At 45.4% G+C, this 24,397-nt stretch overlaps 1 protein-coding gene across 3 annotated transcripts in view; it reads left to right on the top strand.

Annotated features, from left to right (window-relative positions):
- Positions 1-24,397, top strand: part of mast2 (microtubule associated serine/threonine kinase 2) — a 149,347-nt gene that overhangs the window by 65,509 nt on the left and 59,441 nt on the right. For all 3 annotated transcript variants that reach the window (XM_079157663.1, XM_079157662.1, XM_079157661.1), the window contains exon 4: positions 23,658-23,689. In XM_079157663.1, coding sequence (XP_079013789.1) covers positions 23,658-23,689 — 32 coding nt within the window. The remainder of the gene's footprint in view (positions 1-23,657; positions 23,690-24,397) is intronic.

Raw genomic sequence — 24,397 nt, 5'->3', positions numbered from 1 at the left:
GTCATCCCAGCTCTCAGGGTTTCAGTGCTGTAGATGGAGAGGCTCCAGTGTTGTTGAGTCAGCAAACACCAGTCTCTCCCCCTCAGCCCTCTCACCCACCCCCCTGAGAGAGGGTGGGGAGAGTTTTGTGTGTTTCAGTCAGTTTTAGCGCTCAGCCTCAGATAACCTCTTTCCCATCAGCCCCTCCCTAACACTCCGGGAAAAATGAGAATATAGGGATCTGCGCACAGAGGTGCTGAAACACTGTTTTACATCCGCCATTGAGTGTTTAAAAAGCTTTGTGTGGAGACAATGTAGGCCTCAAATGAGGACACCAGGCAGGTAGAGATGACCTGGTTTTGCTGAGATTTTAGGACTTCACGGCACCTGTTCTATCTCAGGCTTTCACTTCCAGATGCAGTTTTCACAATGAGAGAGTTTCTCGATACCAAATTAACACAAAATAAGGGCTTTTTAAGGGTCATATCATATTGAACTCTGAAATAACAGATTAAAAAGAATGCTGTGTGCTCTTGGAATTGGGCTGTTTGTGTTGGCCTTGGTCTTGACTCACTATTGGACTCTTGACTTGGACTTGGCTATGTTTTGTCTTTGGATGAGGTAGTTTTGACAGCAGGGCCTGTTTTGAAATTAAGGATTTCATGCAAATCGTAATAAAAAACTACCAAAATAAATTTTGTAAAATGTAGTTATTTGTATGACAGGTTTTCCCATTGTAAGAACAGAAGTGGAGCACAGTTCATTGCATTAAACATTTTCATTACTATGTTTTGACCTTTTTCTGATTTTGCATCGAGATTCATTTCCAAATTGTAAAAATATCCATCTTTAGGGCAGTCAGGCTACTGGTCATATACTAGTATAACACTGATTGCACACAGTAGATAGTAAAGAATATCCTCTATTAATTAACCTTTTGTTACGCTTGTTCTTGTAGGATATTATTTTTTGCTCATGCATACTCGCAAAACATACTTTGTAGTTTATGGTGGAAAGGTTCAAACACACTCTGAAACTAGAAACGCATCAACTCTCACAAACGGTCACATGTTGGAATAGGAAATGGGAATCTTGCAGAGTCCATGTGTGTTTTTGTGGGCAGATGATCCCTTTATGTGAAAATGTTGCCAAACAGAAAAACACACAGCAGCTCGGTCTGGCCCTAGTGTGTTTGGGTTTTTTGAGAGAGCTGCCCTCTGGCACGTTTTTGTTTCTGTAAATCTCCTTTCGTGGCCGGACGCCCACCGTTGGCTACCAATACAGTCGGCCCAGACAGATGAAAAACACGACCGACAGTTTCAAACCTCTGCACCTAGAGGCTGCAGTGTTGAATTGAACCTAGTCATTTCGCTATTCTTAGAGCCTCACCAGTAGTGGATGTGAAATATAAGTTTGTCCCAAGGGTGGTGGTGGAGGAAACGTAACGGGGTCAATGAAATCAAAAAAGCGTCATCCTCTTGGGAGCAGTTATGTGATCAGGAAATACCACGGCCTTTTAGATTGTTCTATTTCTGCCTTACAAGGGGAGAATATGGCCCAGAGGTCAGGCAGTCAACAACATCATGCTCAGGAGTCCGTACATGTCTGATGCAGCTGTCATGGAGAGTAGACCATTAGTTTCCAAGATGAGTTACCATGCGTCATAGTTTTGGTGAAACGGACATTTAAGCCCGATGATGGCAAAGGTTATAGGTCATCAAAAGTAGAAGGATTCAGCCTCTGGGGATCATGAATATCCATTCCAAATTTCAAGGCGATCTAGCCAGTGGTTAGAAAAAGGACTCGATTAATCCATTAGTTGACCCAAAGAAAATGCATCGCACACCATTTTAGTAATCAATTAAATAATTTATCTAATGGGTCCCATCTTCTCAGATATGATCTTTTGAAGCTTGTCTTTGTCTCATAAAGGTCTGCAACTATTTACATTAACTATTACAATACCTATTAATTAACCAGTTGTTTAAATATCAGAGCACTAAAGCCTTAAACCAATTGACCATAACCTGAATATATAAATTACAGTGAAACACAAACGAGACAAAACAGGAAATTCTTAGATTTGAGAACCTAAAAGCAGCAAATATTTACATTTTTTCTTGGTAAATTAATTATCTGAGCACTAATGCTGTCATTTGTAACTTGATATATTTTATTGATCAATTTATAGAAAACAAGTAAAGTAAAGTTATGAATAGATAAGTGGCTGGTGAAAATGCTCGGTGAGATGTGATGCTTTGGACCGGAGTGGACGGACAGATGACTTGTTGGACCTTTAACGGGTCATGAACACGGACCAGCCCATGTTCACTTCAGTACTTCAGTACTGAGGATGTGCACGGTCCTTGCGTGTCCTTGAAAGCCCCGCTTGGTCACTCTGCCTCTAATTAGCCTCCCGATGAGATAGCACGTAGCCTGAGGTCAGAGGTCAGTACTCCATCAGGACTACTATCAGGCTGCTCTGATGGACTGAGGATGTAGGGCAGCGTGGTGTTTGGAGAGCAAACAGAACTGAGATGGTAAAGACAAAATGCAGTTAGGGTGGAAGGTCAAACCGATAGCGACCGTGTTTAGCTTCTAGGTCACTCTGCTGGAGTGGAGAGGGTAACTGCTTTCTATTCGTGGCTCTCTGGCGCTTCCATTACAGAATGTGGGGGTTAAGAGGGAAACATGAGGGGGGGGGGGGGGGGTAAAGGGACAAATGAATGTCTTCAGGCTGTTCCTGGATAAATACAGATGAGAAACACAAAGGGCAAAGTAATAAAACAGCTTTGTTCACGACAACAGTCGTTAGTATAGAGAGCTAAAGTGTCTGCACCAACAGTGCTGGCTGGGTTAGTAATGCCTCGAGGGGAACTGTGGTTGACAACTGATTATCATTTAGCTTTAAGTACAGTCTATACGGTGTGATTCACACCCCAACACAATGCCCCCAGTGGTTGTGTGCTGGAATGCAACAGGTTTGAATACTTTCAGTTTCTTAGTCGACATCTTTTAGTCGTATTTTTCTCATCAAAGTCACACGAGAAGGCAGAAATCCCAGAAGTTTTCAAACCTTGATGGTTGATGTTACATTTTGTACAGTAGATCACTAAAATCTTTCATCCTTTTAACTAAACTTTTGAAAATCATGTCGGCATCAGGACTGAAAAGCATTATATTGGCACTAAAAGATCAAATACATTTTGTTCACACACATTGTAAGATTATTCCACCTGTTTTACATGGAATCATTTTACTTTCAGTCAGTGGTTACTGGAAAGCCGGATCATCTTAATCACAACAATCAGACAAAGGTTCCTTTCTAATGATGTCATCATCTGACCTTCACAAGCCCTGCATATACTATTGTTTTTCTCTCTGTCTCACACATCTGTTAAGCAGTTTCTTAGTCTGAGCTCAATTTCAGATTGCATGTTGTCAAAAAAGTAGTCCCCCAGCTGGAGGGCCTGTGACCTGGCCCGCTTGCCGCTGTGTGCAGCCAAGGTGTCCTTGAGCAAGATAGCAACACCTGCCCGCTTCACTCCCGCACTCCCAACTAAATTGGCACCAATCCAATGCTCTGCCTCACATAAAAGATCTAAAGAGAAGCATCGCAGTGTGACCTTTAATGGTGAGGATGGAGTCGTATGTGTGCTGAGGGCGAGAGGCAGGATTAGTGCAGTGTTCTCTTCCAGAAACAAAAGCCTGTCTGTTCCGCCACTGTAAATCAAAACACAGAAAATCTTTATCGAGGCTCTGTGCTGACATCAGCCCGTCTGCATGTGACGGTCTCCTATCAGGTGGCGTCTGCTTCCTGAAATCGCTGTCGCATGGATTTAGAGACGATTCTTCACCGGCGTACGCTGCGCTCTGTGTCTGCTCTCTCACGTTTCACGGAAATGAAATACAAGCAGTCTCCCCTGAGTCCTCAGGGACTCTTTCTTCTGCAGAAGAGGCTCCAATAGAAAAAAAAAAAGAAATGTTGATAGTGTGTCAGATTATCCAGATTAACAGGGACACTGTTTCTGAAAAGAGACGTTCCCTCTTTTCCCCCTCACCTGCATTGTGTTGAAGCGGAGATAGAAACCTGGACAACAAACATAGTTTATGAATAATTCAAATGTGACAGGTTGCTCCAAACGAAGCTGTTGTAGAACCAGAGTGAGTGGGAGTCGTTTCTGTCTTTGCTGCTCGTTAATCAACCAGCGATCCAGAACACAGAGTCCAGAGCGAGAGCTTCTGTGTGGTAAACATTGACAGAGGCTCACAGGAAGAATACCACACACACACACACACACACACACACACACACACACACACACACACACACTCAGACTTAAACAACACGAAAAGAGCTAAATGTTGAGAAACCATAGCAACTGCTAACAGCTAGCACAATCTTCTCTGTGTCTGATATTTATGTTTAATATTTATTTTTTTCGTTGTTTGATCGTTGATCTTCTTGCTTATCAAGCAAAGATGGCAAACATTTAGTGGTTGAGGCGGCACTGCTGCAGATTCTCAGGGTTATCTTTGGGTTTTGGACTGTTGGTCAGACAAAGTAAGACATAGAAAGACATAGATTTGTGAAATGGAAGGAGCTGCTGGTTCCAAGAGTATTTCTCTGTAAAATTCCTCTTTGAAGGTTCAACTGACCTCAGCCAAACATTCCCTTTGCTTTCCTCCTGAACCAGAGCACCACAGGAGTGTGTTTAATGGTGGATGGGTATTAAGCACTATGGAAGAGAAGCCATTCACATTCTGCCAGTGCCGGTATTCTCCAGAATGTGAACTGATTTAATCCAAATGTTACATTCAGCTAATTGTTAGCACAGCATGCAACAGGCTTTGTCTGGAAGCTGGACTTGAAATGCATCTCAGGAGCCACAGTAAACTTCCCTCGTTTTATTGTCCACAGATTTTGGCCTTTTCACTTTTCTATCAAAAAAACAGACTTTATTTGTCCCTATGTGGTACCGATCGTTTAACCAGTAGAGCCTCATGTCCATCCAAGACTTGTTGGTCACTGAGTCCATGAACCAGAGCACCCGGGACTCCTGAAGCCTGGACTTAACAAGCACGTTAGTGTCCCGCTGTATTTCATGTCGCCCGGTAGCCCTTAACAACTATTTGACAGTCCATCTACAGTATAGGATTTTAATGACGCGTATACATCACGCAGTGACAAACCAGAGGTACCTACAGTGGTGTTTAATATGTTCAACCTTCACTTGCTTTTCTATTTCTCCCCACTCAGCTTTTCTCCTTTGCTTCTGTCTTTTGCTCATTAGCTTTATTCATTTTCTCCGTCTCTCTGTATTGATCTCGTTGACTGTCGTCCTTCTCTCAGCTCTCTTTTAATCACACACTATATTGGCTGTAAGTTTCTAATGGTGCCCCGTGGAGCCACGGCTCTCAGGATGATGGAGGGATCGGGCTCCTCTCCTCCTCCTCCTCCGGCCACAGTCGGCTGAGCGTGCCGCGCTCTCCCTCCCTCGCGCTCTGCCTTGTGAAATATTGATAACCCCGAGGTACCCAGGCTGAGAGAAATTTCACTTTTCCTTCTATGGCTTTAACCCCTGAACGCCCCGTCTCCTTACAGGGCTTACGGCTCAGCAGCTCCGGGTAATCTCGTATTTTGGCAGAGAAACGCTGTCAAAGCAAAAATGAGGTTGAAGAATTCGCGATGGGCGAGTGGGTGAAAGAGAGATTTAACGAGCCTCGGTTGAGGCGAACGGATGGCAAAATCCAGCCAATTAAGAGCAAACAAGCAAAACCCTCTTTATGGATTAGGAGTTATTAAAAGTGCCGGGTTCACCGCGAGTGGGACCGCAGTCCGTTCCGTCGCGTTGTGTTTGTGATGGCTTGTCCGCGGCTGCTCCACACTAACGAAGAAGCAGGCCGGGACAGGAGGCCTCTGGCCTGCAGACGCTCGGTCAGCTGGTACGGCTTGAGGTTGAACATCATCAAGGAGACCAATGAGATGGCCTCGGAAGTCAGCCAGGTAAGACCCGGGACATCAGGGTGCTTCCTATTAAAGCGGCGCGCCTCCTCAAGTTGACCTGCGGGCAGCATTTCAGTGTTGTGGCTGCTCGTGCTGGAATTAATATGAACTCGGGCACAAAAGGATAAAAGGGAGCAAATATAACTTTTAGAGATCCCTGATCATGTTTTTTTTTTTGCCGCTGCTACTATTTACAGATTATTGATGATCTATATTGGCAGATACAGATGTTTTTGTTCTTTGATTATACAGCTGGTCTACAAGGCTCCAGGCTTCTTTTGTCACCGTCCCAAACATCATTTCAACCACTCTGAAGTCTGTAAACCATCGAAAATACTGAAAGTTATCCTTTTACTTAAAGTGATTTATAATGTTTTTTCTTAAAGCCACACAATTCAAATTAAGAAATAAAAGATCGTATTTTCATTGATTACAATTCTCACCAATGCTACATTTTACGAGATCACGTGTGAACACATCACGATAACGTCATAATTGACCTAATACTCATTTTCCCCGAACGGAGCCTGAACGCATCATGATGTAACTGAACGGATCTTTCGTTCGTTGTCAGATTTTTTACTGAATATTGGCGGATAAGGATCATCAGTAAAACTTAATTTCACACTGTGATGGTTAAAGTTAAACTGTGTAATTAATCCGTGGTCCACATGTGTGCCGAACCGTGAGGGGTAATCCGTTACAGCACGACTTCATATACTCGAGATCTAAATATTCTTGAATAACTCATGTTATAAGCTGATCTGATTCGTCGCTCTTAGTACAAACACAGAAAACCAAAGTAAAACATTTGGCTGGAGTAAGAAGTACAATGTGTGCCTCTGGAATGAAGGAGAATAAGAGTGTTAGCGTTGTGTAGCGTAACACTGACGTATGCAGGTAAAGCACAAATACCTTGAGAAACACTGCAAACCGTACGGAAAACCGTAACTGAAACTTAATGGAATTTTGGAAAAGGGCTGGAAAAATCATTTTAGGTGACATGTTTTAGTTCACGTGAAGTTTTTCAGAAACTATAGCAACATTTGTTGATTCTCCCCGTCCGGAGCTGTTATCCTCGCGCCTTTCTTGCTCCTCGCGGGTGAATCGATGCTCCGCCGCCGTTAAGCGGTGCAATACCTTGCGACCCGGTCCACTGTCCAATGCTATAGTCATCAAGGGCCCAGAAAATCCACCCTCCATTGGCTGCTCGGCACTATCCGACAATGCAGAGAGCTATTAATGGACCCTGTGTGCTCCCAAGAAAAATGGACTCGCTATCTGCCGGCTTCCTGTTCGTCTGTCAATAAAGCAGACATGTCCTGGGGAGCACAAAGAGTATTTAATGCTGTCAGCTGGAAGGATCTCACAGCAGTGATTGATTATCAGTGATGGAGCTACATTTCCTCATATGGAAATAACCTTATCTCATAAAGTAGAGTTACCCCGAGTGTTGTCCTCATTTGTCTTCATTGAACACCACAGAGGAAGTCAGATCAAGCTGTCGAAGACGTCACCCTGCGCTCTGAGAACACGTCTTCTGTATTTTTTGACATCGCACACGTGCAAAAGAAGGTAATCGATAATTAATAAGAGAAATAGTGTCGTTAAACCCTGGGTTTTAATCCCACAGTGAGACTGGATTTGCTCACTAGAAGCACTGAACTCAAGTTCAAAAACCGTCACGCCACATCGTAATTACATATTTCTGTGGCACATTGTCATTCTCGCAGCTCCTTTTTCTCAGTTGAACCCAGAACCCTGCATGGTTCCACAACCGCCCCCCTTTACCCTCCTCCTCCTCTTCCTCCCCTTCGTCTCCCTTTTGTCTGTCGTCCTGCGGGCAGACATCTCTCGACATGATGAAAGCCAAAGCCCAGAGGGTGGCAAGCCCGCTGCCGTCCCGGTGTCGAAGTTTTAAGAGAGAGACGGAGGGAGGACGGGAGCCTGAGTGTGAGGGAGATGAACTGCTCTGTGTGATTTATTGTAATCACCAACAGTCACCTCTCGGCTGAAAGAGAAAAGCAAAAAAAAGCAGAATAAGAAGGAGGGAGACGGCGCAGGTCTTTGTTTGCTCCTCTTTTCGTCGGTGAAAGTCAGACACACTGGATGCATGCTGCTTGAACAGTATTGATTTTTATTTATACGCTCAACAAACTGCATCTTAATCCTGGCCTTGTTTGAACATGTTCAGTGCCACGGCCAATATAGAAAGCCTGACTTTCAATATAGCTGTCAGAGGCGTGCTTTTTCTGACGAAGAGCCACTTTGGGTTTGAAATGGTCTCATTGTCAAACTAACTTCTTCCCGGTTCTATGTGCAGCATCGCTGCTGTTAGGTGAGCTCCTCTCGCTGAGGTTTCCTTTTTTAAATGTCTTTATGTTTTCGGGGCTTAACTGTCCGTCTGTCCGTCCGTCCCATTCTCGTGAAGCGATACCTCCGGAACGCCTCGAGGGAAATTCCCCAAATCCGGCACAAACGTCCACCTGGACTCGAGGAGGAAGTAACTGGAATTTGGTAATGAAAGGTCACTGTGACCTCACAAAACACGGTTTGGGCCATAACTCAGAACTCGTATGCTAATTATGACAATTTCACACAAACAGACAACCAATAAATATAAAAATCCCCTTATTAATAACCCTGATAAAGATGCAGTCAACTAGCGGGCTAGGTATCATTTGATGCGATACCTGCGTAGTCACCCATATAATATTTTTTTATACTTTATATAAAATATAAAAAGATTTATTAAACCTTTTTTATTATTCAACAAAGAAGCCAAAGTTGTCCAATATAGAAAGATAAATGCGTCTGAAACTTCTACAGTCTTTAGATGAGGAATTATTTTTTCGGCTCAAACAGTTTTCAGCACTAGTGCTCCAGTGATGCTGCCATTTACGACCTTCATGAAAAAGTCCCTCACTCAGACTTTTCTCTTCCCACAGTTGTTTATGTAACCTCTCCGTTTTGGAATGCACCCCAAAATCTGGTAATTAATTACCCACGGCGCATTGCGTCAGCGCAGCAGATGTACCCCCGGTTGGTCTCGAAGGGTTGCGAGAGCAGCCAGTGTTTGTGGCCAAGTGAATGAAAGATGCAGCTGGAACGACACCAGGAGCTCGTCGTGAGGGGAGGGGGGGGGGGGGGGGGGACATTCCCTGACTTTAGCATCTGATGTGGAAGTTTCTCATCGCTAACGTAATCAGACGCGTCCTCCTTGTCAAGAGGGTGGATTCAGAAATCACACAAGAGCCATCACACCACACAGAGGGGTTATTGTGAGAAAATAACACTGAATGCCAGGACGTGTGTGTGTGTGTGTGTGTGTGACAGAGTGTGTACATGGGCGGTTGGGGAATGAGAATGGGTGGAAGTATGTGGCATTGTTGAGCCCATTCTCTGCTCCGCTGTCAGTCAGATAGCTGTCATTTTAACAGCCTCTGTACCGCTTGTTATCATCCTTTTATAGACAGACGGAACAAAAGGCCGCGCTGCAGCAGATCTGGGATCTGGACTCGGTCTCGCGATAAGCGCCTGAGCCCTCTATGGCGACAAAGACTTGTGCCACGAAATGCTGACAGATAGCGTCACTCCCCCTGCATTAGCTGTAGCTTTGACGGATCCTCCACTCGGACACTTGGAAGACACTGAGTCACTTGTAGAGAGCGACAACGTGACAGAATGAGTCCAGCGTGTCTGAGCGGGGCCAACACTCATCAGTCAGTCAGTCAGTCAGTCAGTCGGACCCTTTCTCCTCCCTGCCTCCCTTTTCTTTTCTTTTTTTCTCTCATTGATCAAGGTTTTCCCATCATTCAATGCTCTGATCTCATGATATATTCCTACTAGCTCCCACCTGCATATACAGTCAATTGAAATGCAAAACCCAGGAAGTCCAGGAACCTAACTGGGTTCATCTTCCAGTCTAAGCTGATTTGAAAGATTTAGTGGATGTGGAGGACACAAACACACGATCAGAGAGCAGCATAATGTCAGAATCATGTAAACAGAAGAGTAGAACAACCAGCCATGTAAACGTTACGTCAGAACCACACTCTACCTCCACCACGGTTCTACTTTTAGAGGAGGCTGATCTCCTGAAGGGTTCGGTGCTTGTTTAGATGCTGAGTTAGATACTGTAAGGCCACATTGAGCCCCAAGAGCAGGTTAAACACAGCTTAGAGGGCTTAGCTGGACTTTGGCTGTTCGCTGGGTCTCTGGTTGTTTGTTCGAGAGAGAGAGAGAGAGATGGATGGGTTGGGGGAACGAGGAGGAGAGGGGGAACAGGACTTCTGTTGTTCCTTTTTCTCTGTCCCTCATCTATCGGCTCTTGTGCTCAGGCTCCTCTCACTTTCTCTTAACCTCTCTGTGCTTCAGCACTTTCTTACTCTCTCTTTCTTTCGCACAGTGTTCCTGTTCTCTCTCTCCCTCCAGCAAACTGGATTAGCCAATTAGAAACGAGCCATGAGCTCATCCGGTAGCCACGGCGACCGCTGAGAGAATAATATGAGCTCATCCTGTGAACAGAGAGAGAGAGTGACCTGTAACCATAGAAGCACTTCACATCAGCGCTTCAGCAAGCTGGTCGGAGAGACAGACGGGCCTTCACACGTCGGTACAGAAATCACTGCAGTATCATGTGAGGGATATACTGCAGCGGTCTGAGAGCATCGGCAGATACGGGGGACCGGGTCCAATACCAGAGTTGCGTGTAGCATCTGTGAACCTGAATGCACAGAACTCATTCGGCACTCATTCATGACTTCATGGCAGAGACCCGAGTCACTTTCAAAAGGTCCGCATTGGTGTCATCACCGGTGCAGATCTCCCGTATGTGATTGGTGCATTCCTACACTGAGATAACATGAGGAGAGAGAGGTTTAACGTTCAACAGCGGAACCAAACTGGGAATATCGTATACAGTATGGCCGTTGCCATCTTGGACTTTGGCCGTCGCCATCTTTGTTATTTGACCATAATTCTGACCAGATAGAGACCATAAAGAATTGTTTACGTTTGCTGAGGAAATCAAGTAAGAATTATTCATTTTCTCATAGACTTCTATACAATCAGACGTCTTTTACAACCAGAGGAGTCGCCACCTGGTGGCCAGTAGAGAGAATGCAGCTTTAAGGCATTTCCTCATTGGCTTCACTTTCTTAGAACCGGAGGTTGCCGCCTGGTCTGCTCATTGGTTGGATTAAAATGAATATATTTGTTATTAAGCTTGCGGTGTAACAGTACTTATTTTAGACTAGAAGAAAAATGAATCAAAGATGATAAATAATCTCTTATGACAATGGGTTATAAATGAATAAACATAATGAAATATAACACAGGCGGGCAGTGACAGCTGACATGAAGGACTACCTAACCGTACTGTACGAATATCTTTGAAAGCTTTGATGTCGACTCGCAGCGTTTGTGCCATCACAGGGGGAATGAACTCTTCTGCTCATGAAATAAAAGAGAAGGAGGAGGAAATGTAACGGCCCTCCTCCCCTCATGTTGCCTCCTCATGTCGAGCTCGTCCACACGGCTGCGTTTGGCCGGCGGGCAGCAAACTTCAAAGAGTGTGAAATTGAATGTCTAGACGTCACCCCGTCCTAACACACAGACACACACACACACACAAAACTCAGTCCTATTTCCTCCGGCCAATTTCTTCTCCAACCCTTTATACTCAACAACAACAAACGCAGCACCGTGCAGTCTATTTGTTTGGTAGCAGTTATTTATGTATTTCATATGGAGAGCAAGAAAACAACAACCTATTTGCTACTTGCTTTTTACAACAGTTACTTTGGTGTTCCTAACTTTTGTAACATTTGTTACAACACTGGTTGCAGTCGCACAAAATGCGGTGTGATTGCCTTCGCTATTTGCTTCTTTCGTTACAGCCGGAATAAAGCTTCACGTGTCAATATTCCTTACATAACAAAATGATATTGAGTAATGGGAAGTCAGGGTCTTTAAGCCTTTTGGAGCTCAAAGTTTAGGTGTTATGTCTCGCTTAGTGTGTGGTACGGCACCGTAATATCTCAGATGTGTGTTTGGAGTCTATGGTTCACACTGGGATAGACAGTTGGTGGCCAAAGTACAGAAAAGGCAATTTAACTGTAACATTAACAGAATGAAGACATGTCATTATTTATTTGAATTAAAAACGCAGTCTTAATACACATACTACAAATGATAGTTTTTTTTTCCATAAAAACACATAATTCACCTGATTAGGATGTAAATTATTGTATTTCTATTGAAATATCTGCTTTAATAAAAATAAATCTTGGAATATAGTTGCAAGATCCGAGATTGGGAGCATTTCGATTACCTCTCAGCGGCTCTCAGCATGTGGAAGGCACGTGCTGTGCTGAGTCGCTCAGTGCGAGTTAGAACAATAGAAAACAATGCAATAAAAACTGCTTCTGTCACTGGTAGTCAGTTAGGAAACAGACCCTGCGCTGTCACTGAGTCCACACACAGACCTGATGAAACGTGGTGGCCACAGGGGGCCACCAACAGGGGATGGCTGCTGGCCCCAGAGAAAGTTTATGTGGCCATGGTGAATGTGGAACCCTGGTTCAGGTTGCCATTAGTGAACAGCATCAAGTCAATCATCATAGAGATACTCCGGCACTGTGAGGGAATCCACTGATCGCAGCAGTTCCGTTGACACAAATAGGTTTTCGTGCAGAGATGGTTTCCTCTGCACGCCAGCACAGCGGCGATCAGGTGCAGGGTGAACGCACCACCTCGAGGGCCAAAGACGGGCATCAAATATCCGTCAGGCGGCTGGATTACAACGGCTCCCGAGCCACCGCAGAACGCGCTAATTGGATTTTTACTCCCAGATGTGAGGGAGAACTGCCCTGATTTTAAATGAGCTCAAATCAGAGCGGTTTGTAAGCGATGATGATAATTGTCGAGGCCCTCAGTGGCCGACCGCTCTCGAGTGTGGAGTGATGTTTGCCCCCCCCCCCCCCCCCCCCCCCCCCCTTCCATCGCGGGCACTTCACGTCTCCCTCCTCGTCTGTCATTTTTCGAGGCTGCCCGTCACTGAACTCCTCGCTGGAAGCAGATCAGCTTGAACAATGAGGATGAGCTGTGAGCGGGGTTGACTGTGAGCACAGCGGGGGGGGGAGAGCACTCCCCTTCAGACGGATCACATGTCACTCTTCTTCTCTCGCCACTCTTTTCTCTCCAGGGAATCCCCTCCCTCCTCTCGACTGTCTATCAAACTCCTCTCAATCTCATCTCGCTTCTCATTATACATCTCCCTCCTTCTCCCTCCTTATCCCATTACACAAAGTTTTCATCTCTTCCCTCTTTTTTCTTCTTTTTTTCCCCCCAATCCGCTCTCTTACTTCAGTGTTTCATCATGCAGTTTTTCTTAGAAGAGAATCTTTTTGCTTTTAAAAAGTGTTCGAATCTAAAGTCTTGAGTCTCAGAAGCAGCTGGCAACGAGGCTAGATTGAACAAAAAAAAAAATCCCACTTGTGTTTCAAGATGTTTTTTTGTTTTTTTCATTCAAACTGTGATACATGGTGCATTCAGCCACAGGAAGCTGTGGAGGAGCAAACAAAGAGGCAGATCCGTGGCTCTGTGCTCTGTTGAAAGACAATCGCACCGTTAAATAAACACACGAAGCAAAGAAGACGTATCGTTAGTCGCATCTTATATCGCATGGACTGCTCTGTGTCACTTTTGGGTTGATATACGTGTGATTTCTCTCAGCCGGAGTGTTACAGATGGTATTGTCTTCGTTAGATCCAGCGCCGGGGGGGAGAGGGGGTGCAGTAGTGGACTCGTGGATAGACAGGCAGGCAGAGGGGGGGGGGGTCGCAGCAACAGAAAGGTGCAAATTGAAGCAGTTTTCGGCTGAATGAAGGAGGCTTGACAGGCGGAGCGGTGGAGCAAACTCATCTGGTTTCCTGATAATGAAAGCGAGGGAGGGCAGACCACAGGGATCGAGAGAGAGAGAGAGAGAGGGAGAGACACACACAAAGGAATGGAAAATGACTTCATTTCTCTCCACACGTATAGATCACTTTGTGTCTGTGACATACATTGGAACACGTAGCCTGTCGCCGGTGTGATTCGTATGAGGCAGAGAAAGAGAGAGAGAGGTGCGCTCCAGCAGCCTGCGCCTGAGAGCGCCGCTGAAATCTGGGTCACACATCACAGCGAGGCAGCGTCACCTCTGTCTCAAAAGCACTTTCCCGTGTGTTTGTGAAGCCTCGGTTCTGCGTGCCTGTTTGTTCTGCTTCTTTCAAAAACAGGCTGCTGAAGTGCATCAGATCTTAGGCCGTGTTTGCCAGAAGGGTGGCCTGATGGGAATCGTTCCTGTCACTCAGGAACGATTCCCATCAGGCCGTTGGACCGAGTCAGCGTTAACGGCGGCACACAGTTCAGTGCTTTGCAGACCCTGCAGGCAGAGACGCTCCTCTCGTCATGTTGTCTCATTTAAATATGTATGAAATCCATATTACATGTGGCATTTTACACCTGCTCACATTTTATGTTCTCTACAGAAGAGCAGCTTTTCTGTTCCAGTGAGAACTCAGAGGGCACGTCATTGTCGCACACTTGGCTACCTCTCGGGTTTCCTACATTTTACTCACCAGCTACTTTGCTGACACAGCGACATTGACACAAGAGTCTGGTCTGGCAGCATTAGCAGCGATCAGAAAAACTGCGTGAGCACATTAAGGCAGGATTATTAACTGAGTCAATTAAGCTGCAGCCCCGGAGGGCCCGGACCCCCAAGGGGCCTCCTATAAGGGCCCTATAGTGCGTACCATCAGGCCCTCACTTATTAATGTGTTAAATCAAATTACCATAAAGTAATTCTTGCACCAGGCAGTATACCAGGATAGATGAAAGGAGACCTGCAGCTCCCTGAGATTCCCCCAGCCGGTAAATCTGACCGTACAGTGGGCCCAAGTCGACTCAGGAACAGTAATAACTCTTATTTTCACTTCCAAATAGGAGGTGTGGAAGTTCAAACGGGTGATTAGGGCTCTCCTCGACCACAGAAATTCTTAGTCGACTGACACTCGTACGATTTTGACGACTAATCAATGAGTTGATTTAATCGACAGGTCTGTACAACTGAGTTTGTCCACAAAGCACCAGACAAAAGCTCCACCGGTCTTGTGTTTGCCAGAGAGATGCTTGCGTAGTGTCTTAAAAACATGACATTCAGCATGAAAAAGAACAAAAAGTTGAGAAATGAACTAGATAAATCTCAGTCGACTAAAACCAAAACGGGCGATTAGTTGACTAACCGACTAAGAAGCTGCAGATTTGCAGTCCCTCTGATCATTGCCACAAACTAGCCAAACTGTTATCCCTTGATTTCAGCAATTAGTTTGGCAAATATAATATCACAACCCTAACCATGTTAACTCTATGTGCTCAGACAGTATACCGCGGTTTTTCACTCCATTGATAATTATCAGTCAAGGAGTAAAGACGAGCGCAGGGCCGACCACTTGGCCCCTGGGAGAACTGCTCATCGCTAGTTGACTCGCGTGTCCAAATTGCACCAACTTCAACGCTTCTATGTGAAAAACACACACACATGCAGAGAGAGATTCCATGCTTCATAATTCGATGGTGACTTCCTCAAGTGTTGCGTCTTAGAGTGAAGCTTCCAAGGACTACAGAAAAAAAAAACCCACACCAAACAACAGCGATATGAGACTGGATGATTGTTGTACACTCCGGATGCTGAACACACACATTCCCAGTGCGGATCAGTTCGGCTCAGCATGTTGAAACAGACACCAGGCAGCTCTTTGTTTTAATTATTGTACGAAGGCTTGTTTCAAATCCACCTGCCAATCCCCCCCACACACACACACACACACAAACACACACACACACACTCTCCATCCAGCTCTCCACCCTGCCACTCCCTCCCTGTACTATCAGCAGATAAAGCCCTTCCAGTGAGGCGTTGCAGATTTCATTTGAATGTGTAAATTCCAATTAGGATTAGCTTGTTGTCTCTGCCGGCGCTGATAGCGGCTTTAGCATGTCGCTGGAGGAAGTGTCGGGCTACTGGAGCTCATGACAGACAAGCTGATGAGGACAGATTAGCTCCTTACAGTTCTGTGTGTGTGTGTGTGTGATGCTCTTCGTATAGCTGAAACTAATTAGCAGGTTGTCTGTGTGGAGGGGACGAGCCCCAACACGCTGCCTGGATAATTGTACACTAGTAGATATCATTTTGTCCGTCCGGCAGACCCCACAGCTGCACACGCGGCGGTCCTGCGGTGTCACAGGAAGTGTGCGAGCAGCGATCTGATGAGTGAAGAGTGCAGCTGTGGAGAAAACAATAGATGCAGAGATGGATGGAGGAGGTGGAAGCTGCTCCATGAGCACCAGGGAGTTTCTGTAAATACTGTAAATTATTCATGTTCGCTGAGTTGAGCTGCAGACCAGATGATGATTGACAGATTGATTTTTCATTATTGATTAATCTGTAGACTCATTGCCCACCTCACTAATGTATTGTTGATTAATAATCCAAAAAGCTCATGTTAAGAGAAAAAGCAGCTCATTCGCACCGTATTACTCCAATCATAATTGTAGATGATTGATATTGTAGGATTGCTGTATTATATTTCCTACTAGGAAATACGACAGCTAATTTACCCTGAGACTGGCTTCTACAGTGGATAAAGAGAAAAGAAACATGTATTGATCACAATAATAATGTTAGTTCTCCGGGACACAAACATACCATTTGGGTCTCGGTCTACAAAAATACAATAATATTTTAATGTATTCGACAAGAGCATTCCCTACACTCAGTGAGATTTATTTTAGGTACTGATTAAAGACGTCAATGCTGTGTTGTTTATCCCTGAATGATGTCACCTAAAGGCTGTAAAGCTGATGGATCCCAGCTGCACTGATCTCTGCTCAGAATCCCACTTTCTCCTCAGTCAGTCATGTTAATGATTGAAAACACACAATGTAGCAATTCTGTAATGACTGTCCTCTTCCTTCACACACACACACACACACACGAACACACATTCTTACTAAGTGAACACACACAATAATTGGCTGTTAGTGGCGTTAGTGTGGGGAGAGTTATATCGGCTCATTTGGAAGATTAAAAGCCAACCCAAATGGATGTCATCCCCCTGATGACGCACACACACACACACACACACTTTTCTTACCCAGTAATGGAGATTAGTTGGGTTAATGTGTCGGTGTGTGGCCCAGGTGAATTATAACGCTCTCCGATAGTAAAGTGTGTTATTCTAGGACACAAACACACTCACCCTTGTGCCCCTTCACCACACACTCACACACACACACACACACACAGTAGAAGACAGACACCCTCTATTAGAGCCTTACTGGTCCCACTGGGCCTCTCTCTGTGGTGGAGAGTCTCTCCTGGCGGCCGTTAAGCAGCAGCAGAGCTTTCATTAGGACGCTGCCTGTGTCCTCAGGACGCCACCAGACGATTAGCTCATTCACTTACAGCAGCTTTATGTTGCTCTTAAAGGCTCTCGCCCCCCCGCCCCCCCCCCCCAGTACCGCTTTTCACTCTCACATGAATCTCCAACATCATGGCTGTGTTGTCCGTCATGTCGCTGCTGATGGACAGGACAGGACAGGGGGTTTTGTTTGTCCTTGTTTAGTTTATTATAAAGATATACAGTGAATTATATAGCGATGGGGATCATTAAGCCTGACAAATGTTGTCTACACTTCTAGATTATTCCCTTTTTACCACATCATCACCAGCCATCACGACGGTCGGGATTAACGCGGATGTGTAGCTGTTGCTCCGTTCTGCACCACTGACAGGTTCACACATCTTCCTGGAATTAGTGCTGATTCCTTTCACGGCTTAAGCACAAAGCCAGCCTCAAGTCTCTACCCACTGAAACAACCATCACGATGCGGTCCTTCTGAGATTCGTTTCCACATTTAAGGCTGGCCTGAAGCTCTCAGACCTGCGTTTTTGTATTTGTAGTGTATAGTATGTCTTCAACTAGAGCTAAGAAGAACCTGCAACAACATAATGTTTGGTGTTTCTCCTCATAAATGAGTGATCACGTTTCTGTTGATGGACTATAAGCAGTACCGTAGAGGTGATGCAGTGACTACTCACAGGCTCTGGCTAGCTGACTGCTAATAGCCTCTCTAGTGGTTATCATGCTGGCACCAAACAGCCATACTAGCCCGCCACTTGCCAAGACGGACATTGTGTTTTACCATCAACTGCTGCCTGACAGCTGGCCACATCTCTACTGTGGATGAGTTGATATTCTGGGGCAGGTCGTATGAAAGCGGATGGTGCCACACAGCTAACATGAAAGATTCCTTCATTTTCATTTCCCCCGGCTCTCCATCCCTTAAAGGTCAGCTCTGTGGAGGAGACGCTTTGCAATTGGTAACGTCGCCCGCACAAGCAAATCCAAAGTGTTGCTTTTATAATTGCGTTATGAAAAAGAAGAAAGACACCAGAATCACTTTGTTCTCTTTGGGCAATGTAAAGACTAAATATCAGTGTGTTTCTTTTTTTTTTATTCCTGCCCTGCATTAGTCATTGTGGATTCTCTTTGTTGTCACTGTTTCCTCATCAATATTCACAGTGTTGATAATAAATTATGGCTGCCGGCTGCTGCTGCAGCTCTAATTGTCTCCGGTGGAGCTCGGCTCCCTTGCATCCTCCTGTTAATTGCATGTTTGTAGCTCGACTAAAACATGTCATTATGCTCGGCCCCGGGGAGGGACAGCTAAATACATAACACACACACACACGTGTACTGAACATATAGATTGGATACACACAGACATTTACACACACACACTGTTATTCACACATTCAGAGGAGCGTCTATTCTCATAATGCCGGAGAGTCCTGAAGGCCTGTTTCTTGGATAAATGCTGCTGAATGTGTTTGTGTCTGTTGGTAAATGCGAGTGTGTGTGATCATCCCCCCAAACCAGTGTTTCATTTGTTATTAAAACAGGAGAAATATCAATATAAATATCTCCAAACCTCTTCCTAGTTTAATTTTATGATCCAAATTAAATAAAGACATGAGTTTCACTCATGTCTTTGCCTTTCCATCCATTTGTTTCATCAAACTCACTCACTTCTGTGAGCCAAGCTAACATTTACTGTAGTGTTTCCTGCCTTGAAGCAGACCAAAGTTCAATTAACTCGTATGTAATAAGTGAAGATCCCAAAACAAATCTGAGCAACCTGAGGGTAATGTCTCTAGCAGAGACTTCAGACCAAATACAGGCCACACGCTGCCAACAACACAAGGAGAGTAGACTGATTTGTGTGAGCAAAGACCCAATTTAGTGAATGGATTGTCTGATATACTGCGGAGGTTTTTGGGGTCCTGCGGGGACGTATTTGGGAGGCTCAGCGCCACCTCACCGCGTCGTTGGTTCGTCACCTCTCCCGTCCGCTCTGTGTTTCCTCCTGACGCCCGCTGACAGCTGCACACACACGTTGATCCATCAGTTTGGGCTTGTGTGTGTCTGAGAGCTTCGTTTGTCATGCTGTCAGTCTCAGACTTGTGGCAGCCGCGTAGGGGTTACTGTGGAAACGGAGCCAATGCTCGACAGCCACCGCTGCATGTCCGTCAGTCAGTTAGTGGGTCAGCGTGTGGTAACTGGTAAAAATGAGATATTCAGTGAAATATCGGAGCGGTTTATCAATTTTGCCACTAGGCGTCCCACTTGACTCAGCAGCCATGTCTTTCGGCTCACCTCTGTGGACGGCTTCAAATCCCAAATGTTGCCGTGTTGGTGCAGTTTTTGTCTGAACTTCATCATGTGCACCAACTTTCTGTTGAACGAATGCAAAGGGCGTTCCCACCTCTACTGATTAGGATCTCTTTCTGGTCGCCGGCCTCGTGGCTCCATCCTTCTGATTATGAAGGAACATAACACTGTGTTCATCACGTTGTCATGCCGCCTGTTACTGATGCAACACAATCTGGATGTGGTGCGGCGACACCGTCGTCCCGGGCTGCTGATGACGAATGTTGTTCTGGCCTGTTTGCATTTGATGAAAACCGGTTTAAGCGTCAGCAGTCCTCACGGTGACATCGCGCCTTTAAAGCTCACGCCTGAACTGTCACCTTTTAGCCTGCATCTCTTTACCTCCGCTCACCCGCCCCTCTCTCCCTCCGTCTCTGTAATCACGTTACCCTCCCAGCCCTCCTGCCTCTCCCTCCCTCCCGTAAAGCACATTACCCGTGCCTGTATTCCATCGGGGAGCTTGCTTCAGGCTTTTGTGTTCTGCTCTTCGCCGTCGCTGGGGATAATTTCATCACGGCTCTCTTTGTGCCGGTTTAGTTTGTTTAGTACAAGCAGCCTCTTTGTGTGTGTGTGCGTGTGTGTGTGCGCGTACAGTATATGTGTGTTTTTATACAGGGCATCAGCTTATTATCCCTCTTGGGTTATTTTTGCAGGGTGGCTTTAAGATGATCACATCCTCCCTCAGGCCTCAGTTAAAAGCAGCTGCAACACAAACACACAAACACACCCAGTGCAATGCAAAAAGCTGCCAGACGAGCATAATTTCACATTACACAGCTCTGTGTGGGCAGATGAATGATACAAGCATAAAGTACTTAAACACGCCTTTTTTTCTCCTCTAGTTCTATTTACTCTTTTGCGTGTTTCATACAGAGTCGAACTGAGGGGGTGAGGAAGGGGGGGGAGACGGGAGAGACGGGTAATGAGGGAAAGGTTAAGAGGTTGGTGAGAGGGATGGAGAAGAGGATGGTCTCACTGGATCAACCTCACCGTTTTTTCTTTTTGCTTGGAGCTTTCAGTTTTTTATTTACATCATAGATCATTTTTCAGATTCTTTTTTTAAATATAATTTCTCCCACACACACACACACAGCACCAGCGCCTCCATTGTCCCGGATCCCCGGCCTTAAAGATCTCCTCAGAACGTGTCTGAAGACATATCTATATGGCTATAGACTGTTTGGAATAGTCATTTCTGTCTTTCTTGGTTTTATCACATCATTACGCAACTATCTTGTTAAAAAGTATGACATTAAATCTGGACGTGGCCGGTAAACTGCCCTTTATGTGTAAGTAGCAGTAGAGTGGAACGTCAACTGGGTCCGTTCGGTCACTACATTCAGGTCAATAACGTGTATCCCCCCTCCCGTCCGTCATTTTCTCTGTCCTGCTCGTGTTTTTGCTCTGCTAAAAGGGTTTCGGCTCACACGTCAGGGCTTCGTCGTCGTTTAGTGTGTAATCCGACATGGCGTTTTGAAGAGTGGATAAACAGGTGGACCGCTCCACATTAAGACCTGCAGTGTAAACGCAGCCCACAGGAGGGGAGCAGCAGCAGGGGGGGGGTTATAAAAGGTTGCCTCCTCTCCTGTGATGCTCAAGCCATTTCCTGTCCCGCTGGGTCTGGACAACATCTGTTCACGGGAGTAATAGAATCACTGGGTCCAGTCTAACTGACACACACACACACACACACAAGCTAATTGGTTATATACTGTTCAAGGGATGCCATCTAAAGACTAGCAGACCTTTTTGATTGCTGTTATCATAGCTTGGACACACACACACACACACACAGTGCAGACCTCTGCCGTACAGCCACTCACCCACTCACTGTGCTCCGACTGAACTCCATTATTTCCATTAGCTCATCTGCACAGAGGGAGATGAGGAGATAGAGGCAGACTCTGATGGCACAGCCGTCCCACGCAGGAACTCTGTGTGTGTGTGTGTGTGTGTGTGTGTGTGTGTGTGTGTGTGTGTGTGTGTGTGTGTGTGTGTGTGTGTGTGTGTGTGTGTGTGTGTGTGTGTGTGTGTGTGTGTGTGTGTGTGTGAGTGACAGACAGAGAGTGTGATGGAGCGATAAAAAAGAACAGGTTGGAAGCCGAGCCAAAAGGTGCAACTCATCTCTGCTGAGTGCGCCGCACGTGCTCAGTGTGCTCGTGTCCTCTAATTAATCAGAGAGCAGAATATGTTTTGAACACCAGCGCAGCTTAAATGTGACTCTGGAATGATTAGAAACGAATGAGGCCCGTTTGTTCTTCTTCATGCGCTGTTGAGAAGCTGCAGCTGACAAAGGAAGCCATTTTTTAGTCAAATCGCACTTCGACTGCAGCATTTCTGCAGACATCAACAAAGTTTCAGTGCTGTTTAAAATGAGCTGTTTAGTCTTGAGTTAATCAGCAGCTGTTTTGATAATCCATCCATTTGTTTTATATTATTTTATACCTTCAAATAATTCTTTCATTCATTTCTGCCATTTTCTGTTTTTAACTTACAATTTGCTGTTTGTTTTACAATTAAACAATGAATTGATGATTAATTATAAATTCACAAAAATAATAGGAAGATTACTCCATAATGAAAATAACTGTTAGTTGCAGCCCAACGCAGTTATTTTTGTAATTTATTTTTAGTCTTTTCCAAGAATTAATTTTAAAGGAACAGCATCGCTTTCATGCAATTGCAGCGGTAGAAACACACAGACAGTCAGACGGACATAAGAACACCTGGAAAAGTACTCAAACCTGCCTCTGTGGTTGTTCACAATACAGTAGGACCACATTGCTGTTGCTATGATGACACACACACACACACACACACACACACAGGTGCACACTAAATCAGCGCCTGTGTTGTGCTCCGTCTGAATGAAGTATTGCTGCGCTCTGCACACTGATGGACGCTGATGAAGGTCTTCATGTCTTCTTCAAAGTAAAACCAGCTGTTGACCTACTTTGGGAACCTTCAACACTGTTTCAACATCCATGTACCTCAGCCACACGCACACACACACACACACACACACACACACACACTGATTGGTGCTGTTGGCCAGGTGGTGCTCTCCAGGACGTCTGCTGTCTGTTTTGTCAAGCCGTTGCAAGGCGGCGTCAGGTTACAGGTCGTGTGCATGACTTTTGTGTTGCACCTTTTCACATCAAAATTCATACAATTTGAAACGTCCAGTTAATCTCAGCGACAAGGATAAATCTTTTTTTCTTGTTCACACATTCGGCTTCATAAGTGGCGGCCGGCCTCTCATAAGCAGCAGCGCCGTCGCCTCCATGAGCTCATGATGATTATGATGACACTCCTCTGCCCCCGTGTGGTCGCTCATAGAGAGTGCCGCACAGGTGCACAAATGAAACTCACCTTTCCACACACACACACACAGATTTGCACATCGTAATTCAGAGGGAAGACGTTCGACGGGGTCTTCACGATGCTGAGGTTTCTCGGCTTTGTGCAGTTTTAGTATTTGGGATTATTGTGAGCATAATGCAATGATGTGACTTTTGATACGTAATACTCTGTATTGTATTTGATACGTAACAGATGTGTGTTGCATGTCTCGTGTTTGAAACAAATCCATGTAGCTTTGAAGCGCATTAACAGACGTTTAAACGCGTCACTGGTGGAGGAACATGATATCCCGTGTAGAAGCTGCCTTGTGAAGTTATGTCACAGTGACGCCTGTTGGCCAAACATCTGTACTGACCGGCTGTAACGGAGCCGTACAGGTTGATGACTGATTGTTGATGAATGTTTGTCACCAAAGAGGTCAACAAAAATAATTAAATCTCTCTCTCTCTCTCTCTCTCTCTCTCTCTCTCTCTCTCTCTCTCTTTCAGAAGGAGCTGAGCCTTCCCAGAAGAGGCAGTTTGTAAGTACCCATCATGCCCTCTGGCTTCCGTCCAATGAGAGCCCGTCCTGTCTACGTTGTGTTTTCTTTTTTTTGGGAAGTGAAATGCAATGAACCAAACACAGACGCATACTGCGTGATGTGGTGCAGGGGGGCGGGCCTCTGAATAACAGTGGAGGAGAAGCTGTTAGCATTCAATGTTTGTCCGTGGAGACTGTGAGCGTCTGTCCTGTTCTATTCTAGTATGTGTTTGTCTCCTGTTGTTGGCCTCAAGCATTCACTCACTAGTCCTTTAAATATCACCGGCAAACCCTGTTTGCTTGTGTTCATGTTGTCTCAGCTATCAAGTTATAGAGATAGAGCTTCCCGTACAGGGTTAAAGGACAAAGTTGAAAAACCACTGAGTCCAGGTATGTGTGTGTGTGTGTTTGTGTGCCAGAACAGCTGAGCATCCCACTGTGTATAGATGCAGACCTATTTATATCAGAGTGTGTGTATGTGTGTGTACCAGGCAGCTGATTTACCGTCCTGCACAAAAAGTTCTTCATGTTTGGAAACAAAAGTCAAAAGACGTTCAGTCATGCTTCTGGAGAGCTGCTGTGATATCAGATGTGTCTCTCTAGTGTCATCATCGTAACTCACTCCCCTGAGCTGCCTTTAAACACAGCACAACCACAGGGGTCGGCCGAGGTGCAGGGTTGTTCTTTCAGCACTGTTTACTGCAGCAGA

The sequence above is a fragment of the Pholis gunnellus genome (genome assembly GCF_910591455.1).
Source record: "Pholis gunnellus genome assembly, chromosome: 4".
Lineage (NCBI taxonomy): Eukaryota > Metazoa > Chordata > Actinopteri > Perciformes > Pholidae > Pholis > Pholis gunnellus.
The sequence above is the reverse complement of the archived record's forward strand: the minus strand, read 5'-3'. Positions and strand labels throughout refer to the sequence as shown.